Source organism: Sparassis crispa (genome assembly GCF_003851025.1).
Source record: "Sparassis crispa DNA, contig_000003F, whole genome shotgun sequence".
Taxonomy (NCBI): Eukaryota; Fungi; Basidiomycota; class Agaricomycetes; order Polyporales; family Sparassidaceae; genus Sparassis; species Sparassis crispa.
Genome location: NW_020939750.1, coordinates 2,582,214 through 2,602,493, shown reverse-complemented (window position 1 = coordinate 2,602,493; position 20,280 = coordinate 2,582,214). Strand labels below are relative to the sequence as shown.

Below are 20,280 nucleotides of genomic sequence, written 5' to 3'. Positions count from 1 at the left end.
TCAATCTAGCTACTTGTAAAACATCCTGTATTCTATCTCACGACTGCCACAATCCACTCCCTATAACCTGAACCCAGGGCTTCATTCGGAGTCGGGGACTGGCGCTTGCGCCGCTACAATGCCATACTCTGTCCCTCGGAATAAAAGTGGCCACACTGCACCCGCCTATCATCACCACCTCCGTAGTGTTCACCTTTCGTGTGGTATATGCAAGACAAGGACAATAAATTGCTATCAAGCCAGTATCCTCCTCATACATAACTAAATTCTTCTTCTACCTAGAAGTGTGCTCAATCACCTTGTCTCTTCAAACCACTCAGATCCCTTGCGCCCCTGAACACAGTGTAGTTGAGCTAAGGCAGTGACGAGTTGCAGGAATCACCTACAAGACAGGAAAGCCGAAAACATCAATGGCGCCGATGCATGTGTGCTCATCATCTCCATGATTTGATTCTACGAAAATCTGGCAACAAGTGGACTTCAGTGTACTAGATAGTGATCGCATATGAAGCACGCACGTGGAGGCTGTTCACGGCTTGAAAGCGCACATAGCGTAGCGGCACCCGCTTGCCTTCGGACACTTGATCTTCTGAGAGTTCTATCTCCTGTGCAATCTTTGAAGCCCCTTCCTCGATGTTGTCGAATCCCAGAGATGGGGAGTTGATGTAAAGCTTCACTCTTCGAGGGGCTTGTACGACAGTTGGTGATTGTATGGCAACGGCGCGAATGCGCACAGTCTGATTGAACTGTGAAGAAAAGCTTCTGTTAGTGTCTCCAACTACCACAGAGAGAGACCCACGGTGATATTGATGAGTAACTGTTCGTCAACATCACTCTCCAGAAACGAAGATGTTGAATTCCGGACCTTGCTCGCAAGGATAGACTTGACATTGTGCTGTCCAGCTTCGTTCAGACATGTCAGCTGCGAAAGATCAAGGTACTCCAGCAAGGACGACTGTCACAGTCGTTTCAGTTGCGATTCGTCGAGCATAGAACGATCTCACTTCGCTTTCATCCATCGCGAGTCGTGGTATTAACAATGATACAGGTAATAAGATTAGATAAGACGGGATAGAGTGGCCGTCGGGAGAAAAACCCCGCTCCCTCAAGCTCCCTTCACCCAACGACGCATTCATCTTTGGCTTCCTGTCGGGTCGGACGCGCCATGTTTGTGCGTTTGTTACCCGAACGCTTCATCTCGGTCAAACGATTCATTGCTCTTTTGTTGCCTTGCGCTGAGAGAAAAGGATATCCATAAGTGCAGTTACCTGGCCGAAAAGGTTACGATCGAACTTGCCTGCAGCGCGCATATACCACCGTTTGGAGAACTCGATGTCTTGCTTTATTCCGATCCCAGTCTCGGCATAATACCCCACAGCGTATTCTGCCTTGCTCAAACCCTTGTTCGCTGCCCTTCGCGCCCACAGATAAGCCTCAGAGTCACTCTGCTTCAGCACACCCTCGCTTCCAGTCAGATACCAGCCGCTCAGAGCCAGTTCTGCTTCTGAATGGCCCTTTTCCGCGGCTTTGGTGTACCACGCAATAGACCGCCGAGGATCTACTGGACACGTTAAAACGCCAAATTCATAACATTGGCCGAGCTTGTACTGGGAATGGGTGTATCCGAGGTGTCCAGCACGAGTGTAGAGGTCTCTGGCGTATGCAGGATCATAAGGCACAATCTGCGAGTTAGATGCTTCGTGGAGGAGCGCCAATTCATGCAGCGCGTGCGGGTTTTCCTCGTCTGCTTGCTCAGCCGCACGCTTCAGCCACGCTACAGCCTCACGAGGACTAGGTTGTTCACCGAGGGAGCCACGAAGCTGTATGACACCTAACTTGTACATGGCAGCAGTGTCGCCTAGCGATGCGGCCTTGCGATAGAACGCCAACGCGCGCTGCGGCTCCCTACGCGTTCCAGCGCCGATTTCATTGCAGACGGCCACTCGATAACATGCAGCGGCGTGGTTTTGTTTCGCTGCCTGCAGATAGAGGTGGTATGCTCTTTCATGATCGACCTGAAGGCCCAACATGCCCGTCCCATGACAGTTCGCCAGAAAGAACTGCGCCTCGTCGTACGCTTGACCTTGGGTGGCTAGGCGTCTCATGACTTTGAGAGATTCTACGATCAAAGTATCTCGGTATTTCTTCATGCCTCGCTGGTCCTTTGCGTCAGCGCCGATCTTCTTCGCCGCATCAATTAGATATTTGGCATATAGGAAATGCACTTCTGGATCAGGGTCGTCCCTCACTCTCTGGCGGTATTGGTCGATATATTCCTTGGTGTAAGGAGGTGCACTCAGGTCCACTGCCTTAGTCTTCTGGGTCCGCAAGTTAACCGACGTTGTAGTACCTGAGCGCTGTAGGGATGGCCTAGGTTCAATCTCCACCTCGCTGTTAGGAGGTGGGGAAGCTACGGGTTGCCCGCGTGAAAGAGAAGACTGAGATGCACCGGTGTACATCGACGGAAAGGCTTGTTGATATGGACCAGCATACGGAACCGAAGAGCTCGGGGATAGGGAAGGAGAGGTAGTGCTTCGATACAGATGATTTTGAGCCGAATGGTTGGGTGGGGGTTGGAAATAGGTAGCTGCCGATGAATGACTTGCAACAGCGTGCTGTGCAACCGGAGGCGGAGCGCTGGGTGGCGGTCCCATCCCCAGAACATCGGACGCCGCAGCATAAAAAGAGTTGAAGTCTGTACGCCCGGGAGGCTGAGCGTAAGATTGCTGATCTTGCCAGTTCGCAGGAGTATAACTCCGGCCTGGTGGAAAGGCCCCGGTATCCTCGCGAGGAATATAACCGTCAGCAAGGGCACGATGGGAAGGATCATCGAATGAATATAAGCTTGTGCCATCTGTCTCCACGGAACGATCGTAGGGCGCATACTCAGGCGCGTCACTATATGCACTATTGTATGCGCTGCTTCCACTGCCTCCGGAATGAATGGAACTCCCGTCGAAACCGAGGGCTGGGTCGGTAGAGCGCCTCATACCAGCACGTTGTGCTGCTTGCTCGGGTGATATAGGAAGCGGAAGCGGCTGGTGACTGGCTAGACGCGGAGGCGACTGAGCAGAACGCACAGACATAGAAGTGCCTGCTCGTGGGAGCGGTTCTCCAGGATGAAATGAGGGTGCACTGTTACCGCGAACGGTCGGGTCGCCTATGCGCATGTTTTCGAAACCTTGTAGGATATCAGCGGAGTCATACGGCGGCGGTAGGGGAGAGACGGTGTCGTCCTGTTGATCAGGAGGCGACTGTGCGAGTGAGGGTGGAACGGGATAATCCTGGTGATACGGAGAATTGACAAACGCTAGCGACGACATTGCGAAATGGATTATAGATGGTCAGGGCGGTTATTTGTTCAGCGGTAGCTGGCGAACGGCAACTCACAATTCTTGGGTGGAACGGTCTGTGTATCATGATAGACAGAGTCGTCTTGGGTATGATAACGAAGTGGATGGGTATATGGGTCTGGGGGTTCGGCGTGACGACGAGATGCAGCTCCGACATGAGGATCAGACATTTGCAGAGAGAGCTCGAGAGAAGAGAGAAAAGAGAAAGATTAGGTGTAGAGCAAGTGCAGAGGAAGGCACGCGACAGCCGGAGAGAGTAGTGACTTGCGGTGAATAGTGTACAGAATAATGATAGATAACTCGATATATAATTTACATCGGTGCGCTCTCGGCAGGGGGCGGCGACCAGAGCCACTGCTCGACTATCCTCTCCACCCGCTGCCGCTCGAGCCCGCTCCCAGTCCTCCGCACTTTCATCACCACATCCCGTCGTCGGTCCACCACCACCTCTCCCTCAGCTCCCACCTCTTCCTCCTCCTTCCATTCCGCCCAGCCTTCTGGCCAACCGTCACCCCCATCGCCCGGTCGTCGCATCTTCATTACCCTCCTTTCCGTCTCTGTAGCTTGCTCTTCTACCCGTTCCCATTCTTTCCGCCTGAAATTCCTAAACAATTCCCCATTCTCCTCAGCCCCAGCGCTGCCACGCTTCCGCTTGCTGCCTAGCCCCAGTCCATCCGACCCGTCGACTTGCGTCCTGCGACGGTGGTGGCCTTCATCGTCGCTGCTGTACCCGGCTGCCAATCGGACTCTCCAGCGCAACTCTCTCGCCATGGCTGCTGCATCTTTTATCCGATCGCCTGGAACCTGCTCCTTGGTCTCTTTCTTTGCTTGTTCTGTCCCGTGTTCCATGCTGCGCGCCTCGGAAACGAGAAATTCCGCGAGAGCTTCTATAGATTCGAGCACCCGAGAGGAGAACTCCTCCTTCGCTTTGAGGTCGCGGAGATACTTCTCCCCCACGTACCAACACAGTCTGTAGTATTTTAACCGCAGCCAATCGAAATCCGCAATGGAGATACCCACCTTACGAAGAGAGGAAACGTAAATTTCTTCGGTACATGGGTCGCTATCTCAATTTCTCGGATCTTCAGCTCTGGTAAACATACTCATCAACAACAAACGAAAGAATTCGTAGAAAAAATATCCACTGACGCATCGCAACGTTGTACGAGTGCAAGAAGTTGCCTCCGAAAACCAACGTGTCAACGGGAGTGTACTGCGGTGTAGGTGTGAAAGGTCAGTAAGCAATTCAAGAAGACAAACTCTTACTACTGCATGAATCCAACCTGTCGGAATGAACATTGTATTGCCTCCGTGCAGTTCAACTTTGAATACCTCATCAACCAGATCACCTAACCATGAGTGATTTTGCATCTCTGTCCCTGACCATTGCTCATACGCCATGAGATTCGAAGGAGTAGGGCGAATGAAGTAGAAGACCTGGATAGCGCTTGGTCAATCTGGTGATCATTGTACAGGAAAAAGAGTATATTGCCTTTGATCCATGCAGAATGTGGTAGTAGACAGAAGAGCCAGCGAAATCAACGTGCCAATCCTTAGAGTACGTTAGAAACACCAGTTAGAAACACCAATAACCAGAAAGTCGGATATAAGTACCGTCCAAGCTCCGGCGACGCCCATGAGACAATAGAGCTGTACCTTGGGGTAGACGTGACCCCTTCCCTTCTTCGTACTTGGCCAGAATTTTTCCACCCAGTCTACTTCACGAACTAATCGTGGAGGTAATACTTTGTCCGCTAGGTTGGTCCCAGAGATTTCAAGAGATATGACATTGCGGATCTTGTCACGCGCAGATGGCTCGAGGTCGTAGTATTCCGCCCATTTTCCCATAGTCCACCCGGGAATATTTGATTGAGTAGCAACATCTGTAGGGCACACTCGTAAGCTCCGGGTCACGGTCACCATCGCCGGGGATAAACGATAGGTATGCTGCACCTATGACTTCCACGGACGTATCTTCGCCCACTAACTCTGCAACCTCATCCACACTGAGAGTGTCCGGAGGCATCTTCATGCCTAACCCTTCTGCAGACTCCACAACAACGGGCTCTCGCATTGCATTCTCGTCGCTCTCCAACCATTCCAGTCCTACATCGCTACCTTTCATGCGCTTGAAGAGGTCACCTTGAATGGTCTTCCCTTCTAGCATACGCAACCACCGGTCGGAACTGGCCTCCGTCCCTGAATTCAACCCTGCGTAGTCCCGTTGCGTGCGTTTGCGCGCGGATTTGCGGGCAGGCGGTTTCATGGTGATTGAGCGAGCAGGATCGACGGCCAGACATTCTTTACAATACCTACAGTGTGCACCCAAGGGATGGGCAGATATGAGTACGAGTTGACGTAGAGTACGCACACGGTGAGACGAAGCTAACCACTTATCCACTGCATCCAGGTCACCGCCGTCACCGGAGCACCTCCAGTGGTACCAAGTCTTGCAAGCGTCGCACCTCACCCAACTTTCTTTGTCCACTGCAGCCCAGTCCTCAGTCCCATCCCGTTTACAAGCCGGGCATGTATCATCCTGCTGCGAGTCAGGGGCATCAGCGCCCTCTAGTTGAGTGGTCGAATCCTCGGGAGCACCGGACTCTGGTGTTTTCGGGGCATGAGACCTGCCCGAACGACGCCGCGCGCGCGCCATCGCTCTCTGTGAAAGATGTGCTACCACTGCGCGTGGTACAATATATGACTGCACTTGAACTGCACGGTCAGTATACTGCAGGTGTGCCGTTACTAAGTAAAGTAAGTCGCTCAGTCAGATCAGCTTGCTTATGTAATAAGTCTGGGCTCTCTCGTGACCTATAGTATTTGTTTATTGTACACTTATGCTTCTATATTTCTTCTCGGTAAGATCTACCACTCCTACAGTGTGAATACGACATATGACAACTGCTTGCTTTGTGTCCGCTGTGACGTCCGACCTATGTTTGCTCACCGTTACTTCTCGCTCAGCTCCGCAACACCAGGAAGAGTCTCAAAAAGATATGTGAGCGTAGGAAGGGAGACAAATCCAGGGATCTCTCACCTTGCCCTCTAGAAGCTCCAAGCTGGCACCTCCACCCGTACTGACATGGCTCAGCTTTGCTTCCGCTCCGTACTGAGCAACAACCGTCGCGGTATCGCCACCGCCAACAATAACAGTAGCACCCTTCTGCGCTGCTTCTACGGTAGCATCAAGGAGCGCCTTGGAGCCTTCTGCGAAAGCAGGGAACTCAAACACTCCCGGGGGTCTACAAAGAAACTTCAGAAGCAAGAACAAAACTGCATGCGAACGTACCCACCCGTTCCAGAGGATCGTCTTGGCCTGGAGAACCGTCTCGCGGAATAATTCACGGCTTTTCAGCCCTGCATCAAGACCCATCCAGCCATCGGGAATGCCCTCGACGTCAGTCGCAGTGCCCGTCTTCGAGGTTAGGTCAGAAATTGTCACGGCATGTAAAGCATGGAACAAATCACTTTGGCATCCTTGTCGAACTTGTCCGCAGTAATGAAATCTACAGGGAATACGATCTTGATGTTGTTCTTCTTAGCTTTCTCGACAAGTGCGGTGACTTTCTCGGAGCCGGCGGCGTCGAACAACGACTGCCCAATCTGCACCATATGAGATATGTCGACGCTGTGCATCGCATTGGGGGTAAACAACTTACGGAGACGTTCTCGAGCGTCTTCTTGAATGTGAAAGCCATTCCTCCGCAGATAATAAGAGAGTTGACCTATCACACATGAGGCAACGCATTGGTTTCCTGACAGCGTTGACTTACCTTATCCAACATGTTCTCGATAAGCTGAATCTTGTCAGAGACTTTGGCGCCGCCAAGGATAGCGAGAAAGGGGCGCTCGGGACTCTCGAGAGCCTTTGCAAAGTAGTCAAGCTCCTTCTTCATGAGGAAACCAGCGGCCCTCTGAGACAGCTTGACCCCGACCATACTGGAATGTGCGCGGTGGGCAGTGCCGAACGCGTCGTTTACATAGACATCACCGAGTTTCGTCAAACCCTCCCGGAACGCAGCGACTTTGGCAGGATCCGCCTTGGTTTTTTTTCCTTCCTTGTCTTTACTTGATCCCTCTTCCTCGATATGGAATCGCAGGTTCTCGAGGAGGATCACGGATCCAGCGGGGGCCTCGCTGACGGCCTTCTCAACGTCGGGACCGACGGACTCGTGGACGAAAATGACGAATTTGCCGAGATGCTTCTCGACTTCCAAGGCCACTGGGGCAAGGGAGTACTTTGCAACGACTTTGCCGTCCGGGCGACCGAGGTGAGACATCAGGATGACCTTGGAAGCACCTGCGAGATGAATGAGCACCGATCACAATCACAAGGACGGGAAATACCACACCATTTTCCAACGCATACTTGATGGTGGGGAGAGCCGCTACGATGCGCTAGCATTCACGAGATGAATGTGCGTGTACGGCGAAAGTGGATGAAGGCGACGTACGGCCGGGTTGGTGACCTTGTTCCCGGACATGGGGACATTGAAGTCGACGCGGATGAGGACGCGCTTACCCTTGAGGTCGAGGTCGGTGATAGAGAGTTTCTTTGAGAGCGACATGATGGTAGAAAGCGAGGGTGACGAGGAGGGCAGAGAAGGGGCTAGCCAGTACTTATAATCGATCGAGTTACATGCATGTGGGCGGCAAGTGCCCGAAGAGTCTAGTCGCGACTCGGACTCGACACCTCCAGCTCTGCCAGTGACTACCACCTCCATCGTCCTTCATGGACACCACGGCCGAGCCTTCGTCCAATTCTTTAGGTCTCGAACTCGACGCTCTCCACATTCAGGATAACGCGGAACAGCTCGAATCCCCGAAATCAGTCCCTGTTGACACTGCGGATGCGACTGAATCCCCAAAGGCGTCTGAGCTCGCAGACGTGCCAAAAAGCAACGTAGACGAGAACGCCGCTGGCCGAGAGGCTCCTAAGTCCGAGGCTAAGAAACCCGATTCGAAGGAGAAAAAGAAACCGTATGTCAATCCCGAACGCGTCAAGACTGGCGGTGCTCAGCGAGTGTGTATCTCACTGGTATCTACACAACAATTAACGGTTCTCCAACGTGACTGCGGTTAGGATAAATTGAGTGAAGATGAGCTTGCAGAACGCATGGCACGCATTCGTGAACAAAATGAGAAGATAAAACAGAGACGGATGGTATGCTCGTGCACGGCTCCCCCGTCACAACTTGAAATTCATTTTTGTATATACTAGGATGTCCAAGCGGATGAGGATGCTTTTAGGAAAACGCAGGAAGCAGAGAGGATCAAAGTAGCAAAGACCAAGAAAGTGCAGGAGAACGTTGACCGCACTCGTGAGCAGAACGCACGCAGAAAGATGGAGAAGGTAAGACTTCTCATTCGTTCTTTTACTGAATGGTGAGACGTCGATTGCAACACAGATGCAGAACCGAGAGTGGGACTCCGGCAAACAGATACGGGACTGGAAGCCAGCGACAGCGGATGAAGGGGGGCATGATGCAGTAGACATGAAGAAGGCGCGAGCGCATATGGAGATTCGTAGCGCTGTCCGCGGCGCTGGAGAGCATGGTCGAGGTCGAGGAAAGCTGACTGAAGAGCACATTGATCTCAAACCAACAGCAGACGCGCCCACATCCTCGGTCCCAACAACTTCATGACCGTATTGTATGTTTGTAGAATCTCTGCCAGTTGTACTCCATATGTAACGAACTTTCTGGCAAAGCTGTACCTTTTGATCGCGGTCGAATATATATATGGAGCTTGCTCTATGAGAACTGTCGGGGACAATATTAATTTGAACCTGAAGGCGTATGTTTGGCGCTGTTGTGCAAAGGCTTCGTTCCTGAGTGCTGCTACACCCGATCTCTACTTTTCCCAGTCATGGGACGCGGTGTCCTCGTCACAGCAAACCTTCCACAGCTCCAGAACCTCATCAAACGAGATCCTCCTGCCTACAAGGAGGAGTTTCTTCAACAATGGAATCATTATAATAGCATCCGTCAAATATTTCAGATAAATCCGGACGAACAAGCTCAGCATTTCAGAGAGTTGATCGCATTTATCGCTCAAGTACTGTATTACCCTCCAAATCCAAGTGAACAGACTTCTCACCTCAATCAGGTAGCACAATGTTACGCAAGAGAGACTGCTGACTTTCCGTCTCACCTCTCTTCCATGTTGCTGGACCATTACGCGACACTTTCACCCGATACCAGGAAATGTCTTGTACAGAATCTCGTAATGCTCAGGAATAAAGGTGTTATTACATCTATAGCGTGCGTCGAATGTTCTCCCGCTTTCCCTCCTACGCTCAAAATCTACCGCTCGCAGGCTACTTAGAACCTTGTTCCCGTTGTTACCGCGCACCACCTCGTCTTCACTTCGTGCGCTCATTCGACGAACAATACTGTCCGATGTCCGCACCGCCAATCTTCGCACAAAGAACCACAAGCTCAATCGCGCCGTGCAAGCTATGCTGTTCGGAATGGTCGAGCGTGGGATGGACGCGGAAGTGGTGGGCGATAGAGGTAAGCTTCGAGCTGTGGCATGTCCAAGTTCCACAACGCAGAATGGGGGTGAAGCAATGTGGGCGGTCGTCCTGACGAAGGAGCTCTGGCGAAGGAGCATATGGCAAGTGATGTCCACTCGTGTTTATATCGTTTCCCTGATCCTGCTGCGTTAGGAATGATGCGAAATCAGTTTCCATCGTTGCGCTAGGATGTTTCCATCCAGTCGCCAAGGTCCAAAGTGCCTCCCTGCACTTCTTCCTCGGGGGCGAAGAGGAGCAGGAAGATAGCGATGAAGATGATGACAATGTGCGTATAGATCTTCCGATACCCGTTCGCTCATGCAACTCTTATTGAAGGAACCTGACGTTAAAGCACTGCAACATCGCCGAGAGATCAATAAGAAGACAAGGAGCGGTGACAAGAAGATACAAAAGACTATGAAATCCGTCAAATCTGTGCGAACGACCGTTTATTGCCCTTCCTTGGACTCATTCCCGTTCCCAGAAACAAAAACGGAAGGCTGAATCATCAACCACCAACTTCCCGGCCATCCAGCTACTTAACGACCCTCAGACGTTCGGCGAGAAGCTCTACGACAGCCTGAATCGCCACGACAAGCGATTCTCGCTCGATCACAAAATTCTCGTCATGCAGCTCCTTTCTCGCATCATGGGCGCGCACAAGCTGTGCATTCTCGGTTTCTACACCTACCTCATGAAGTATCTGACATACCACCAGCTGCGCATTCCCGCAATTTTGGTCGCACTGGCCCAGTCGGTGCACGACTTCACACCGCCTGATGCCCTCATGCCAGTTGTGCAAAAGCTTGCCCAAGAATTTGTGCACCCCGGAGTGGGGAGCGAGGTCATCGCCGCAGGCCTGAATGCGATACGCGAAGTGTGCCGGAGGCAGCCGTGGTCAATGGAGGAGGGCCTGCTGAGCGACTTAGTAGAGTACAGGAAGAGCAAGGACAAAGCGGTCACCGCAGCTGCGCGAGGTTTGTTGCAACTTTTTCGCGAGGTTAATCCTGGTCTGCTCAAGAGACGGCAGCGGGTAAGACGTTTCATACGGGAAATGCACGTAATACCTAACAATTATCCAGGGCAAGGAGGCTAGCATGGGTATGTCGAGTGGAGCTCAGCCTTTACCCTTCGGGCACACCGCAGTCGCAGCAGCAGATATCGAAGGACTTGTGGTAGGTGATGCTACTGCCTGTTATACTCAAAGTAAGGACTTAGCCGGCTTCAATAGCTTCTGGAAGAACATCTCGAAAAGTTGCGCCAGGAGAACGGGAAGGACGATTACCAAGAGGTGGACGACGAAGCAGGATGGGATGGATGGGATGTCGAGTCCGATTCCTCTTCAGAGGCATCTGATGATTCAGGAGGTTGGATTGACGTCGAATCTGAAGGTGAAGAAGACCTGGATATCAGTGACAGCGAAGATGAAGCAGATAAATTGGCCAAAATCAAGGGAAGAGACGATGGACACGAGCCAGCACAACAAATGACTTTCGAGGAGGACGCTGGGACACGGATATCTTCCCTCGCGACGACCAAGGTAATAAGTTATCCGATGCTTGAGTCCCCGTAGATGCTCATCGCAAGCTCATGCAGATCCTCACGCCGGCCGATTTTGTCCTGCTCAACGACCTGCGCATTCAATCGGCGTCGCAGGCTGTGGAAAGGGGCGGAGGCTCATCGGCCAAGCGGAAGTTGGCAACACTCGAGTCGAACAAGAAGGGACTCGCCAAGTCTGGAAACGCGGAGGACACTTTCATCTCGGAGAACGACATCTTGGGGCCGCGCAAGAAGGCTAAGGCGGACTATGCAGAGCGCATCGCGTCAATAGAGAAAGGGCGTGAAGGCCGCGAGAAGTTCGGCTCGCTGAAGGGGAAGAAGAAGAAGGGCGCGCCAAGCAGCTCGACGAACAGGGAGAAGGCACGCAACAAGCCGCTCATGATGGTAATTGCGAGCGGGGCAGTGCGGAGTAAGAAGAAGGCCTCGCTAAGGGAGAAGCAGCAGAAGTTGCGGGCGCATATCGAGAGAGCGAAGAAGGCGTATCATTAGCGGATTCGTACAGATTCGATATAGGACACGCTTGGGTGGTCATCTGCCGTCTATTTGCAGCCACATACTCCATCTCTGTCGCTGCTCCTCGTCGCCCTCAAACGTCCAGTTCACCTTTCTGATCTGCGTGAAGCCCTCATTCAGTTGTGGCTCTTCGTATTGGGCGCGAAAGCTTGTGAAGGCCGTGTACGGCACCAGATCCCGCTTCGGCTGGGTCGAGCGTGAATGACTATCAGGGCGATTTGTAGTGGTGCAGACGCACATTTTTCTCCACTAGGGAGGGAGGGAGATTGTATGCACGGTAGAGGTTGTTGTGCCATGCGAGCTCAATAGAGCCGTTGAAAACCACGCATCTGCATCTAGTCAGCTCCTGTCACCGTCGGTCAAGAGAAGGCAGTGACCTGATAGGCACATCAGACTTCTGTGCGAGATTAACAAAATGCTTCCTCGTCTGTGCATCCCTATTGGTATTGTCTTCATGGCCGTAGGTTAGGATCATCCGCAATGGGCGTATCCGATGGACGCACCGACGACACAGCTCTTTCCGTTCTGTACGGCCTCCAGGGCGGCTTTGACGCACTTGTCCCTGGTCCGTAGGGTGTCCTGATTGACATGGACGTAGCCAGCAGGCTCAAAATGGGTCCTGTAGAACGAAGATTTACCTAGTGCAGGGAAGCCGACGAAGAGGACAATCTCTGGAGCAGAGGGCGCAGGGAGTAGGGGAGTGGACGTGGGGGATATAAGTGGTACTGGGGACGACGTCAGCTCAAAGAACAGCGTACTCAGGGAGTTGTGTCACCGTCTTTCGGGATAGAAGACACATGGAAGCCCTGTAGGGTATATGATGCCGTGGGGAGTTTCAGGAAGTATTCCTGGACAACGTCAAGGAAAGATCCGGTGGTGGAGATGGGGAGCCTACCTCCGGCGTGAAGAAGGGTATATTGACATTAAGTGCCCATTTCCTGTCAGTACCTGCATGGTCACCCGCGCGGCCGGCGGCGTCTCCAACGAAGAAGGATTCCTGGAGGTCTGAGGTCGCATGGTCAGTATCCATGACAGCTCTTGGGCGACGTCGTGCACACCGATGCGGACACTGTCTTGAGCGAATATGCGCACGAGTTCGTACCACATGCCGGGCATAGGCTTGCGAAAGCCGTCGCGAGCAGTAGCAGCCAGAAGACGGAAGGGGACGTCGGGGAGCTTTGGAGACGTCAGCGTGGGGGTGCGTGGAGAGATAGTGAGGAGAGAACTTGCAGCGGCAGCTATGAACGGGACCTTCTTTCTCCAGTCGGCAAGGGCAGCACTGCGGAGAGCCTGGTTTGTGATGATAATTATGGAATAACTAGGGTTGCAAGAATGAGGAAAATATGAGAAGTGGAGAAATGGCACTCACCCTTGATCATGCAGCTCCTTCAGTTTGCCTGGCACGGATGGCCTCCACCAGTGGAATTGGGATGGCGGAATACCCTTCTTTGGGAAGCTGGACTGGATGATGCAGCCATCGAGGTCGAAGGCGGCAACCTTGGGAGAGCTCTTGGGAGATAAGTTGAGGCCATGAAGACAAGTACGGTTGGGACCTAAGGCGGGCGAGATCCAGCGGAAGGTGGCATCCTGATTGCGCTCAGGGCCCGAGGGCGGTTCACTGAAGATGGGGAAGACTGAGGAATACTAGGGTGAGCACTACGCGAACTGCGACAGGAGAGAGTGCGTACGTTTCTTTGGCTGTCTGACGGTGCTCGGCTCTCCGCCGCCGTCGAGGTCGTCCGCGGTCCGTTTCTTGGGCGACATGCGGTCGACGTGCAGGAGACTCACGCGTCGGTGGCTGAAGCGCCCTATCCTCTCCCACTGTCTTTCATCTCCAAAACGCGATTCACATCAACGTTTCTGCAGAAATTTTCTGATAACATGTGTCGTTCTGATAACATATGTCTGGATGCGTTGGGAAAGACGTAGCAACGGCGACAGCAGCTAGAAAGGGCGATGGCGGGTTGCCATCACGCTAGCCCGCTCGGTAAACTTTCCCCGCTCTTTCTAGACTTGGCCCACCGCCATTGCAGCGTCCTCCCGTCGCTCCTTATAACCTGCTCCGTTCTCGATTATTATTCATATATTCTGTGCTAGCAGTTCACTGTCTTTCAGCCGCGGTGGTCGGGTAATGCGCCATGTCCTCCCTCCACCAGTACACCACCAGTCCTCCTCCTTCTCCTTGGAGACTTCGAGCCGTCGAATTCTCTGCACGCCGCCGCCCTCTGCATTTCAGGCAGATCCTCTTCATCGTCGCATCCCTTACTCTCACCTTTTCCTACATCTTCTTCGTCCGCCAGTCCACACACTCCGAGCCAACCGCCACAGAATCTCTCCTAGCCATCCATAATGTACCACCACCTCCGTCAGAGCAAACGGCCTATATCCAGTATATTGATACCCATCTAGAAAACTCTGTCGACCCCTCCTCCGGCCCCATCGTATTTTCCTTCATCGTGTTCTCTGCTGATTCTGCCAACGAGGGCGCCATTCTCATGAAGGTCTGTCATAGAACCGCATATCCACTCTGTCTCATAACTCACTCCTTCATTCAGTCTATCCTCATGTACAGCTCTGTCCCAATAGAGTTCCATATAATCTGCGATCTGGCTGCCCAGGAATACCTTGAAAAGCGACTCAATCTGGTCACCCACCCCACGCACAATGTCCTCGTGCGTTTCTACCACATGACCATTGCAGGCATGCTGGCCCGCATCGAGCGCGAAGGCGCCATCACAACCGATCATTCCGCTGGCGTCCGTAAGTGCAGTCTGTCCTCACCCTTGCTCGTGTGCTCATCTCGTCCCCATAGCCGGTCTCATGAAGCTATTCATTCATGAGATCCTCCCAAATAACGTCAAACGCGCCATTTTCATCGACACTGATGCCTTCTTCATCACCGACCCTGCACTGCTCTGGGACTATTTCTTACACCTACGCCCTACAACTGCAATCTCGATGCCGACGCATCTGGAGCAGAATGCGGTCGAGTGGCACCACGCGAACCGCATCTGCTCCTGTATCATGCTACTCGACCTCGCACGCCTCCGCGAGCTGCGCCTTATGGACTCAGTCGCCTACCGCAATGACTCTTCTGGCCATTTTCCGCCCGCGCTCGCCCCGCCCGCGTTTGAGGCCATGTTTGGTCCGCCCGGCGCGAGCGGCCATTACGAAGGCGTCAAGCTCGGCGACCAGGGCTACTGGTGGGCTATCGTGAGCCACCGCCCCGACGTCTTCGAGCACCTCAGCTTCGAGTGGGAGGTCTCCAGCTGCCTCCTGGACATGTACTTCACCGGGCTGGGGAACGACAACGCCGACGTGCAAGACGAGCTCGCCGTGCAGATCCATACACTAGGTACACTACACCAGGGCGAGGCCATCCTCCCCAAAATGCTTCACTTGTGCGTACCCAGTCGTTCTCAAATGTGGGTGGCGAATAACTTTTTGCATAGCAACTGTCTGGACGGCACTTCTCGCTATTACGAGTGGGAGGGCTGGTCAGATCCGACTAACAGTCTCACGCGGAGATGGTATCCCGCAGTCCAGTACCACGTCGGCTTCAAGTGGCTATGGCTCAACCACCACCGGTCAGAATCCACGCTAAGGATAGAGACCGTAGAGAACGTAATCTTCGCCGACGAGCGGTTTGCAGCGGAACAGTCTGACTCGTAAAGTCACAGCATCGCGAGCGGGCACCAGAACGGAGAAGGTTCTAATTCACTGTATATTGATACACATCTTGCTCTGAGGGGTTCTAAACTGGTGATACAACCTCCCTGCTTATTCCGGATTAATGGTGGGGTAGGTATCTCGCCCGGTGTAACTGATACCGTTTCCCTCATACTTTGTCCGTGAAGTATTCTCTACCAGAAGTGGATCGCGGCCCTTGAACCTGAAATGTCGTCTTTGGTTTCGGTCTGTGGGTATCAACAGCACCAATAGGGAGTGTGTATCTAGAGGTCGTGTTAAAGAGTCGCTGCACGCTGCGACAAAGTGCTCACCTTTCTTCGTCACAACCATACGCCTTCGGTGTCAGTTTAATCACGGTATGCAGCGGGATCTTGATATAAGGAAGATCAGCCTGCGGCAGATTGTGGAAGTACGCGTATCTACGAAGCCAATCTGAGTAAGATGCGACGGAAGCCATCAGGATGCGCTCACAAGCAGCGAAGAATGGCCTGAAATCTCGCATATCAATTAAATGTTAGGATCGGTCGGTCATCGATGTCATTCGCACCTGATGGCCTATGATCAGGATGTTCTCCTGACGTTCAAGCTCCATGATGATCGGCTCGAGACGAACGACGACATCTCGATACGATTCGCCGCCTACAAAATATGCAGTGACCGACAGAACCAAAAACGCAGTACGACAAACCTCGGTATCGGTAATTGAACTTGTCCTCGTCGCGATTCGCAAAATCCTCCGGGTACGCTTGCTGGAGAGGCAGGAGATTCGTCAAAAAGCACACTAAAGACGCGACAAGAGCACGCACCTCAATTTCCTCGTAAGTCATCCCATCGCAGACACCAGCGTCCAGCTCATCGAGAGACTTCCAGGTCAGCTTGTTGTATGGCAGGTACTGCGCGGTTTGGATTGTTCTTTGGAGCGTAGACGTCCACACCTAGCGGACATGCCAATCCCCGTTAATCCCGAAGCGGCGTCAGTTCTGTCGACAAGGACCAACCGTGAGCGGCGCATCACCAATGTTGTCTGTGATCAGCGCAGGCAGAGCTCTTGCATACGCGAATCCTCGCTCTGACAACGGCGAATCGCCACCAATCTTGCCTTCTAGGTTAAACTGGCTCTCGCCATGCTGCAAGGCAATCAGTCACAGCAGCTGGGGAAGCAACCAAAGCTACACTCGCTCTTGAGAAAAATATGCTTCGGGGCTTCAGATGCAGGTTCATGAGATAGAATGCAATCCGGCTCTGGAGGTATCCGTGGATGCGACACATCGTCACCTGATCGCCGACATTGATGATCCTCAGGTACGAGAGATGGGGCTCGGTGATGGTCTCGTATACCGCCTCGTACTCGCGGATGCGCCGCAAGAAGTCCGCCTTAGCCTCCTCGCGTGACACATCCTTGTAGTCTGGGTCTCCGGAGCTCACTTTGAGCGCAACATTCGCAGCGATGACCGCCGGGTCGTCGCAGACGGACTCGAGAAAAATCACGACTATGCCCTTCTCCTTCGACACCCGCGCTTCAATCTTGGCTCTGAGAATAGATGAGTGAGGGTAGGCGAAGTATACTAGCAGCAGTACCTCCGATCGCGAGTGCTGTTTGTCGCGTCTCGACTGAGCATGAGAATCGATCACCATGCCACGAGTGGAAGCGACTTACCGTGTATACCAACGTTGCCGCCATCTTTGAGCCATTGGATGAGCATCTCGAGACTGTCTGTCGCAAGCTGGTCCCGCAGCTTGGTCGCTTCAACATTGACGTGGCTGAAGTATGAAGAAGTATGATCTTCGTGCTGACCACCCCTACCAATTGCCATTTTCAGGTGTAAAATCACATAGTAGATGCTTTGGCTCTCACTGTTGTGCTCTCTGTCGGGCCCGTGAGCGTCGCAATTGTCCCACATTGAAGACCTAAGTAATACAAAAAATGAACAACAGTAACGGACAGAACGGGAGATCACACCTTGACATCATACTCCAGCCACTACTGCTGCGGTCAGTCAGAGGGCAGAGGAAGTAAGGAAATGCCTGACTTTGAGGTAACGCATGAGCTTGTTACTGAGGTAAGACTTTCCCCGAGCTGGTAATCCAACCTGGAAAGGGGTTAAATTCAGACTGACACGATCAGATGCAGAGGAAGGACTGACCATCGCAACGACGATCTTCGCCTCAGAGTAGTCGGGCTTCGCGACTTGTGCAAGTCAGCGATGGTACAGCTCGGAAAGTGCGACAGGAGGGCATACCCTTGTTACCGATGCCTACGACAGAGCGTGGTGGGGTAGGAGCCAGGGACTGGAACTTAGCGAAAGCAGTAGAGCGGTCAAACTGCTTCAACCTGCAAGAACGGGTCGATTAGGCGGACGGGGGCGCATACAAGGACGTACATGGGACCGCCGGCGCCGAAGACGACGGGGGGAGTGCTGTAGGGGCGGGTGTTGTCGACGACGCGAAGGAGGCCATCTACGGCAGCGAGGTCGCGAGAGGAGAGGGGCGGAGCGGGCAGTGGGTGGAGAGGAGTGTTAGCGTCGGTCATCGTCGTCGTCGCGGAAGAGAGGAACGTGCACGTGCTCAGACGCGTCTTGCCGTGTGCTCCCAGCTACCCAAGGCTGCAGCAGCCTGAGCATGCACGCCTCGCTCTCCCAGCAAGGTTTTCACCTCTCCGCGAGGACGACGATCCCTGTCTCCTCGTCGCTGGTCCGACACTGCTCGCTGCACGTCCTCTATGTCCTCGTCCCCGACCTCTATGCCGACCAGCACGAACTCGCCCAGCGCACCGCCTACCGCGTCCAGCTCCACGGCTCCGACGATCTCGAGCTGCCTGTCGCCGCCGTAGCCTCCGCAGATTCTGTCCTGTTGCTCCATGCATTTCTCGCAGAGAATGCCATCTCTGATCTTACGCTAGAAGTTCCTCTGCATGCCCGCTACGGGAATCCTGTCCCCGCTTCGCAGTCACCGTACCACTCCATTTCCTTGCGTCCGCCTACCGCTTTCTGGGCTTGCCCGACTTCCGGTACGCCTGAATCAACCGCTCCGAAGCCTGTGCCTAACAATCTAGCAGCCGCGCATTCCATGCCCGACGACTTGGCGCCATACGTACCCCCCAAATTGTTTCCGTCCTCTCGTCTCTCCGTCATACCCTATGATGCATTTCCACACGACCTAGAGGTCACAATACCGGTGGGCGTATCCGACGACCTGCGCTACATCGACGTCGGCACTGCAGCCGTCATGCTCCTCATGTTTGCCTACCTCGTGTCTGTGTCTGTCAAGACTGCACGTCGCCTCTATCCGCGCCCCACGAAAGCAGAATGAGATGCGAGAAACCAAAAGGTCAGTACAATGTATAGCGTACAGCTCTACTGTAATGCTGATAGATCAAAAGCAAATGCGATGTGCAGGATAACTCAACGAATGCGCGTCCATCTGATCACCTCCCCGTCTTGCCATGCACCCCCCGTCACGTCACCACGCACCGCCGCTGCTTCACAATCTTCCCCCATCGCCCCCTCATACTCTCCCTCAGCGCGAGATGGAATACTTCTTGTACGTTCGTACCTGTCTTCGCTGAACACTCGATGTATTTCGCGCCGATCTCCCGCGCGACGCTCGCGCCCTGCTCCGACGACACGGGCGTCTGCCCTTGCGCGCTCAGCATCCGCCGTGTCTGTTCGTCTCTCCGCAGGTCGATCTTCGTCGCCACAAGTATAAGCGGCGTGTCCTCACAAAAATGAGCAACCTCCGGATACCACTACGCGCAGGAGGGTCGGTTCGACGCGCCAGGGCAATCTCGAGGAAAGGGACGCACCTTATCCTGGACGTTCGCGAGGCTGACGGGGAAATCGACGGAGAACACGACGAGGATGACGTCGCTTTCTGGGTAACTTAGTGGCCTTAGCCGGTCGTACTCTTCCTGTCCCGCTGTATCCCAGAGCGCAAGTTCGACGAGCTTGCCGTCGAATTGCACCTGAGTGACATAGTTCTCGAACACGGTCGGTATATATGCCTGTGGCGCGGAGTGGGTGGTGTCAGACGCGTAATGAAATGCATATAGTACGGGTGGAAGCACCTCGGGAAAGCGGTTCTCTGCATACACGATGAGGAGACATGTCTTGCCGCAGCCGCCTTGATGGTGAGAAATAGGAGTTCAAAAGGCACAAAAACGACGTGTGATGGACAAAAGACGCGTACCGTCACCGACAACGACGAGTTTCCTCTTGATGTCTGGGCGGCGTGGCGGCGCCGAAGGCTCTCCGGGGGGATAAGAGGATACGTTCGGCATTGCGTGCGCTAAGAGAGTGCATGAGCGAGAAAGATGGGTACAGGTCGCGTCGAGGTACTCACGATGTGAAGGGAGAGGGGAAAGCAAAGGAAGGTATCGTCGAAAGGAGGGTATGAGGACAAGTGAGAGTGCTATGTTCACTAGTCCTGCGTTCACGTGCCCGTCGCGCCTACACGAGCGATAGCACTAGCTAGCTCCGGAAACAAATTGTACAAAGTCTGACATTCCATCCTCCGCGGTAGACATGAAAGAAAAATCTAGTTGTGGATGCAACTACGCCGTGGTACAATATTAGCTTACGATGGATGCAGCAGAAACCGGGCAATTGACATGGCACCCGATATACAGTCCGTCCCCCGACGACCACA

At 53.4% G+C, this 20,280-nt stretch overlaps 10 protein-coding genes across 10 annotated transcripts; 3 read left to right on the top strand and 7 right to left on the bottom strand.

The window, feature by feature from the left end:
- Positions 1-290: 290 nt before the first annotated feature.
- Positions 291-1,019, bottom strand: SCP_0409680 (Thioredoxin-like protein; the record flags this gene model as incomplete). The annotated part of the gene is made up of 5 exons (XM_027757696.1): positions 291-333; positions 387-463; positions 519-746; positions 800-955; positions 1,005-1,019. The coding sequence occupies 5 exons, from the start codon at positions 1,017-1,019 to the stop codon at positions 291-293; spliced, it is 519 nt and encodes a 172-aa protein (XP_027613497.1).
- Positions 1,020-1,211: 192 nt separating this feature from the next.
- Positions 1,212-3,323, bottom strand: SCP_0409670 (hypothetical protein; the record flags this gene model as incomplete). Its single annotated transcript, XM_027757695.1, has 1 exon — positions 1,212-3,323. The coding sequence occupies one exon, from the start codon at positions 3,321-3,323 to the stop codon at positions 1,212-1,214; it is 2,112 nt and encodes a 703-aa protein (XP_027613496.1).
- Positions 3,324-3,665: 342 nt separating this feature from the next.
- Positions 3,666-5,619, bottom strand: SCP_0409660 (Clavaminate synthase-like protein; the record flags this gene model as incomplete). Its single annotated transcript, XM_027757694.1, has 6 exons — positions 3,666-4,323; positions 4,374-4,443; positions 4,503-4,566; positions 4,620-4,790; positions 5,082-5,236; positions 5,307-5,619. 6 exons carry the CDS (start codon positions 5,617-5,619, stop codon positions 3,666-3,668), a joined length of 1,431 nt encoding a protein of 476 aa, XP_027613495.1.
- Positions 5,620-6,305: 686 nt separating this feature from the next.
- SCP_0409650 (Phosphoglycerate kinase) lies at positions 6,306-7,924 on the bottom strand (the record flags this gene model as incomplete). The annotated part of the gene is made up of 8 exons (XM_027757693.1): positions 6,306-6,341; positions 6,394-6,598; positions 6,650-6,771; positions 6,825-6,959; positions 7,016-7,081; positions 7,130-7,656; positions 7,709-7,754; positions 7,811-7,924. 8 exons carry the CDS (start codon positions 7,922-7,924, stop codon positions 6,306-6,308), a joined length of 1,251 nt encoding a protein of 416 aa, XP_027613494.1.
- Positions 7,925-8,088: 164 nt separating this feature from the next.
- Positions 8,089-9,001, top strand: SCP_0409640 (hypothetical protein; the record flags this gene model as incomplete). The annotated part of the gene is made up of 4 exons (XM_027757692.1): positions 8,089-8,379; positions 8,440-8,520; positions 8,578-8,709; positions 8,765-9,001. 4 exons carry the CDS (start codon positions 8,089-8,091, stop codon positions 8,999-9,001), a joined length of 741 nt encoding a protein of 246 aa, XP_027613493.1.
- A 517-nt stretch (positions 9,002-9,518) lies between these two features.
- SCP_0409630 (Protein SDA1) lies at positions 9,519-11,922 on the top strand (the record flags this gene model as incomplete). Its single annotated transcript, XM_027757691.1, has 8 exons — positions 9,519-9,619; positions 9,675-9,871; positions 10,077-10,159; positions 10,210-10,308; positions 10,358-10,906; positions 10,956-11,048; positions 11,105-11,413; positions 11,470-11,922. The coding sequence occupies 8 exons, from the start codon at positions 9,519-9,521 to the stop codon at positions 11,920-11,922; spliced, it is 1,884 nt and encodes a 627-aa protein (XP_027613492.1).
- Positions 11,923-11,961: 39 nt separating this feature from the next.
- On the bottom strand, positions 11,962-13,710 carry SCP_0409620 (Bifunctional polynucleotide phosphatase/kinase; the record flags this gene model as incomplete). Its single annotated transcript, XM_027757690.1, has 10 exons — positions 11,962-12,132; positions 12,185-12,275; positions 12,324-12,396; positions 12,450-12,671; positions 12,722-12,794; positions 12,842-12,951; positions 13,005-13,122; positions 13,177-13,264; positions 13,316-13,580; positions 13,635-13,710. 10 exons carry the CDS (start codon positions 13,708-13,710, stop codon positions 11,962-11,964), a joined length of 1,287 nt encoding a protein of 428 aa, XP_027613491.1.
- Positions 13,711-14,084: 374 nt separating this feature from the next.
- On the top strand, positions 14,085-15,618 carry SCP_0409610 (predicted protein; the record flags this gene model as incomplete). The annotated part of the gene is made up of 4 exons (XM_027757689.1): positions 14,085-14,447; positions 14,502-14,706; positions 14,759-15,347; positions 15,399-15,618. The coding sequence occupies 4 exons, from the start codon at positions 14,085-14,087 to the stop codon at positions 15,616-15,618; spliced, it is 1,377 nt and encodes a 458-aa protein (XP_027613490.1).
- Positions 15,619-15,784: 166 nt separating this feature from the next.
- On the bottom strand, positions 15,785-18,166 carry SCP_0409600 (Fructose-2,6-bisphosphatase; the record flags this gene model as incomplete). The annotated part of the gene is made up of 16 exons (XM_027757688.1): positions 15,785-15,899; positions 15,948-16,055; positions 16,108-16,124; positions 16,184-16,275; positions 16,325-16,385; positions 16,443-16,571; positions 16,635-16,763; positions 16,816-17,167; positions 17,215-17,242; positions 17,294-17,436; positions 17,492-17,544; positions 17,597-17,617; positions 17,667-17,726; positions 17,781-17,824; positions 17,877-17,968; positions 18,018-18,166. The coding sequence occupies 16 exons, from the start codon at positions 18,164-18,166 to the stop codon at positions 15,785-15,787; spliced, it is 1,593 nt and encodes a 530-aa protein (XP_027613489.1).
- Positions 18,167-19,090: 924 nt separating this feature from the next.
- On the bottom strand, positions 19,091-19,912 carry SCP_0409590 (GTP-binding protein; the record flags this gene model as incomplete). Its single annotated transcript, XM_027757687.1, has 3 exons — positions 19,091-19,381; positions 19,439-19,755; positions 19,822-19,912. The coding sequence occupies 3 exons, from the start codon at positions 19,910-19,912 to the stop codon at positions 19,091-19,093; spliced, it is 699 nt and encodes a 232-aa protein (XP_027613488.1).
- Positions 19,913-20,280: the final 368 nt, after the last annotated feature.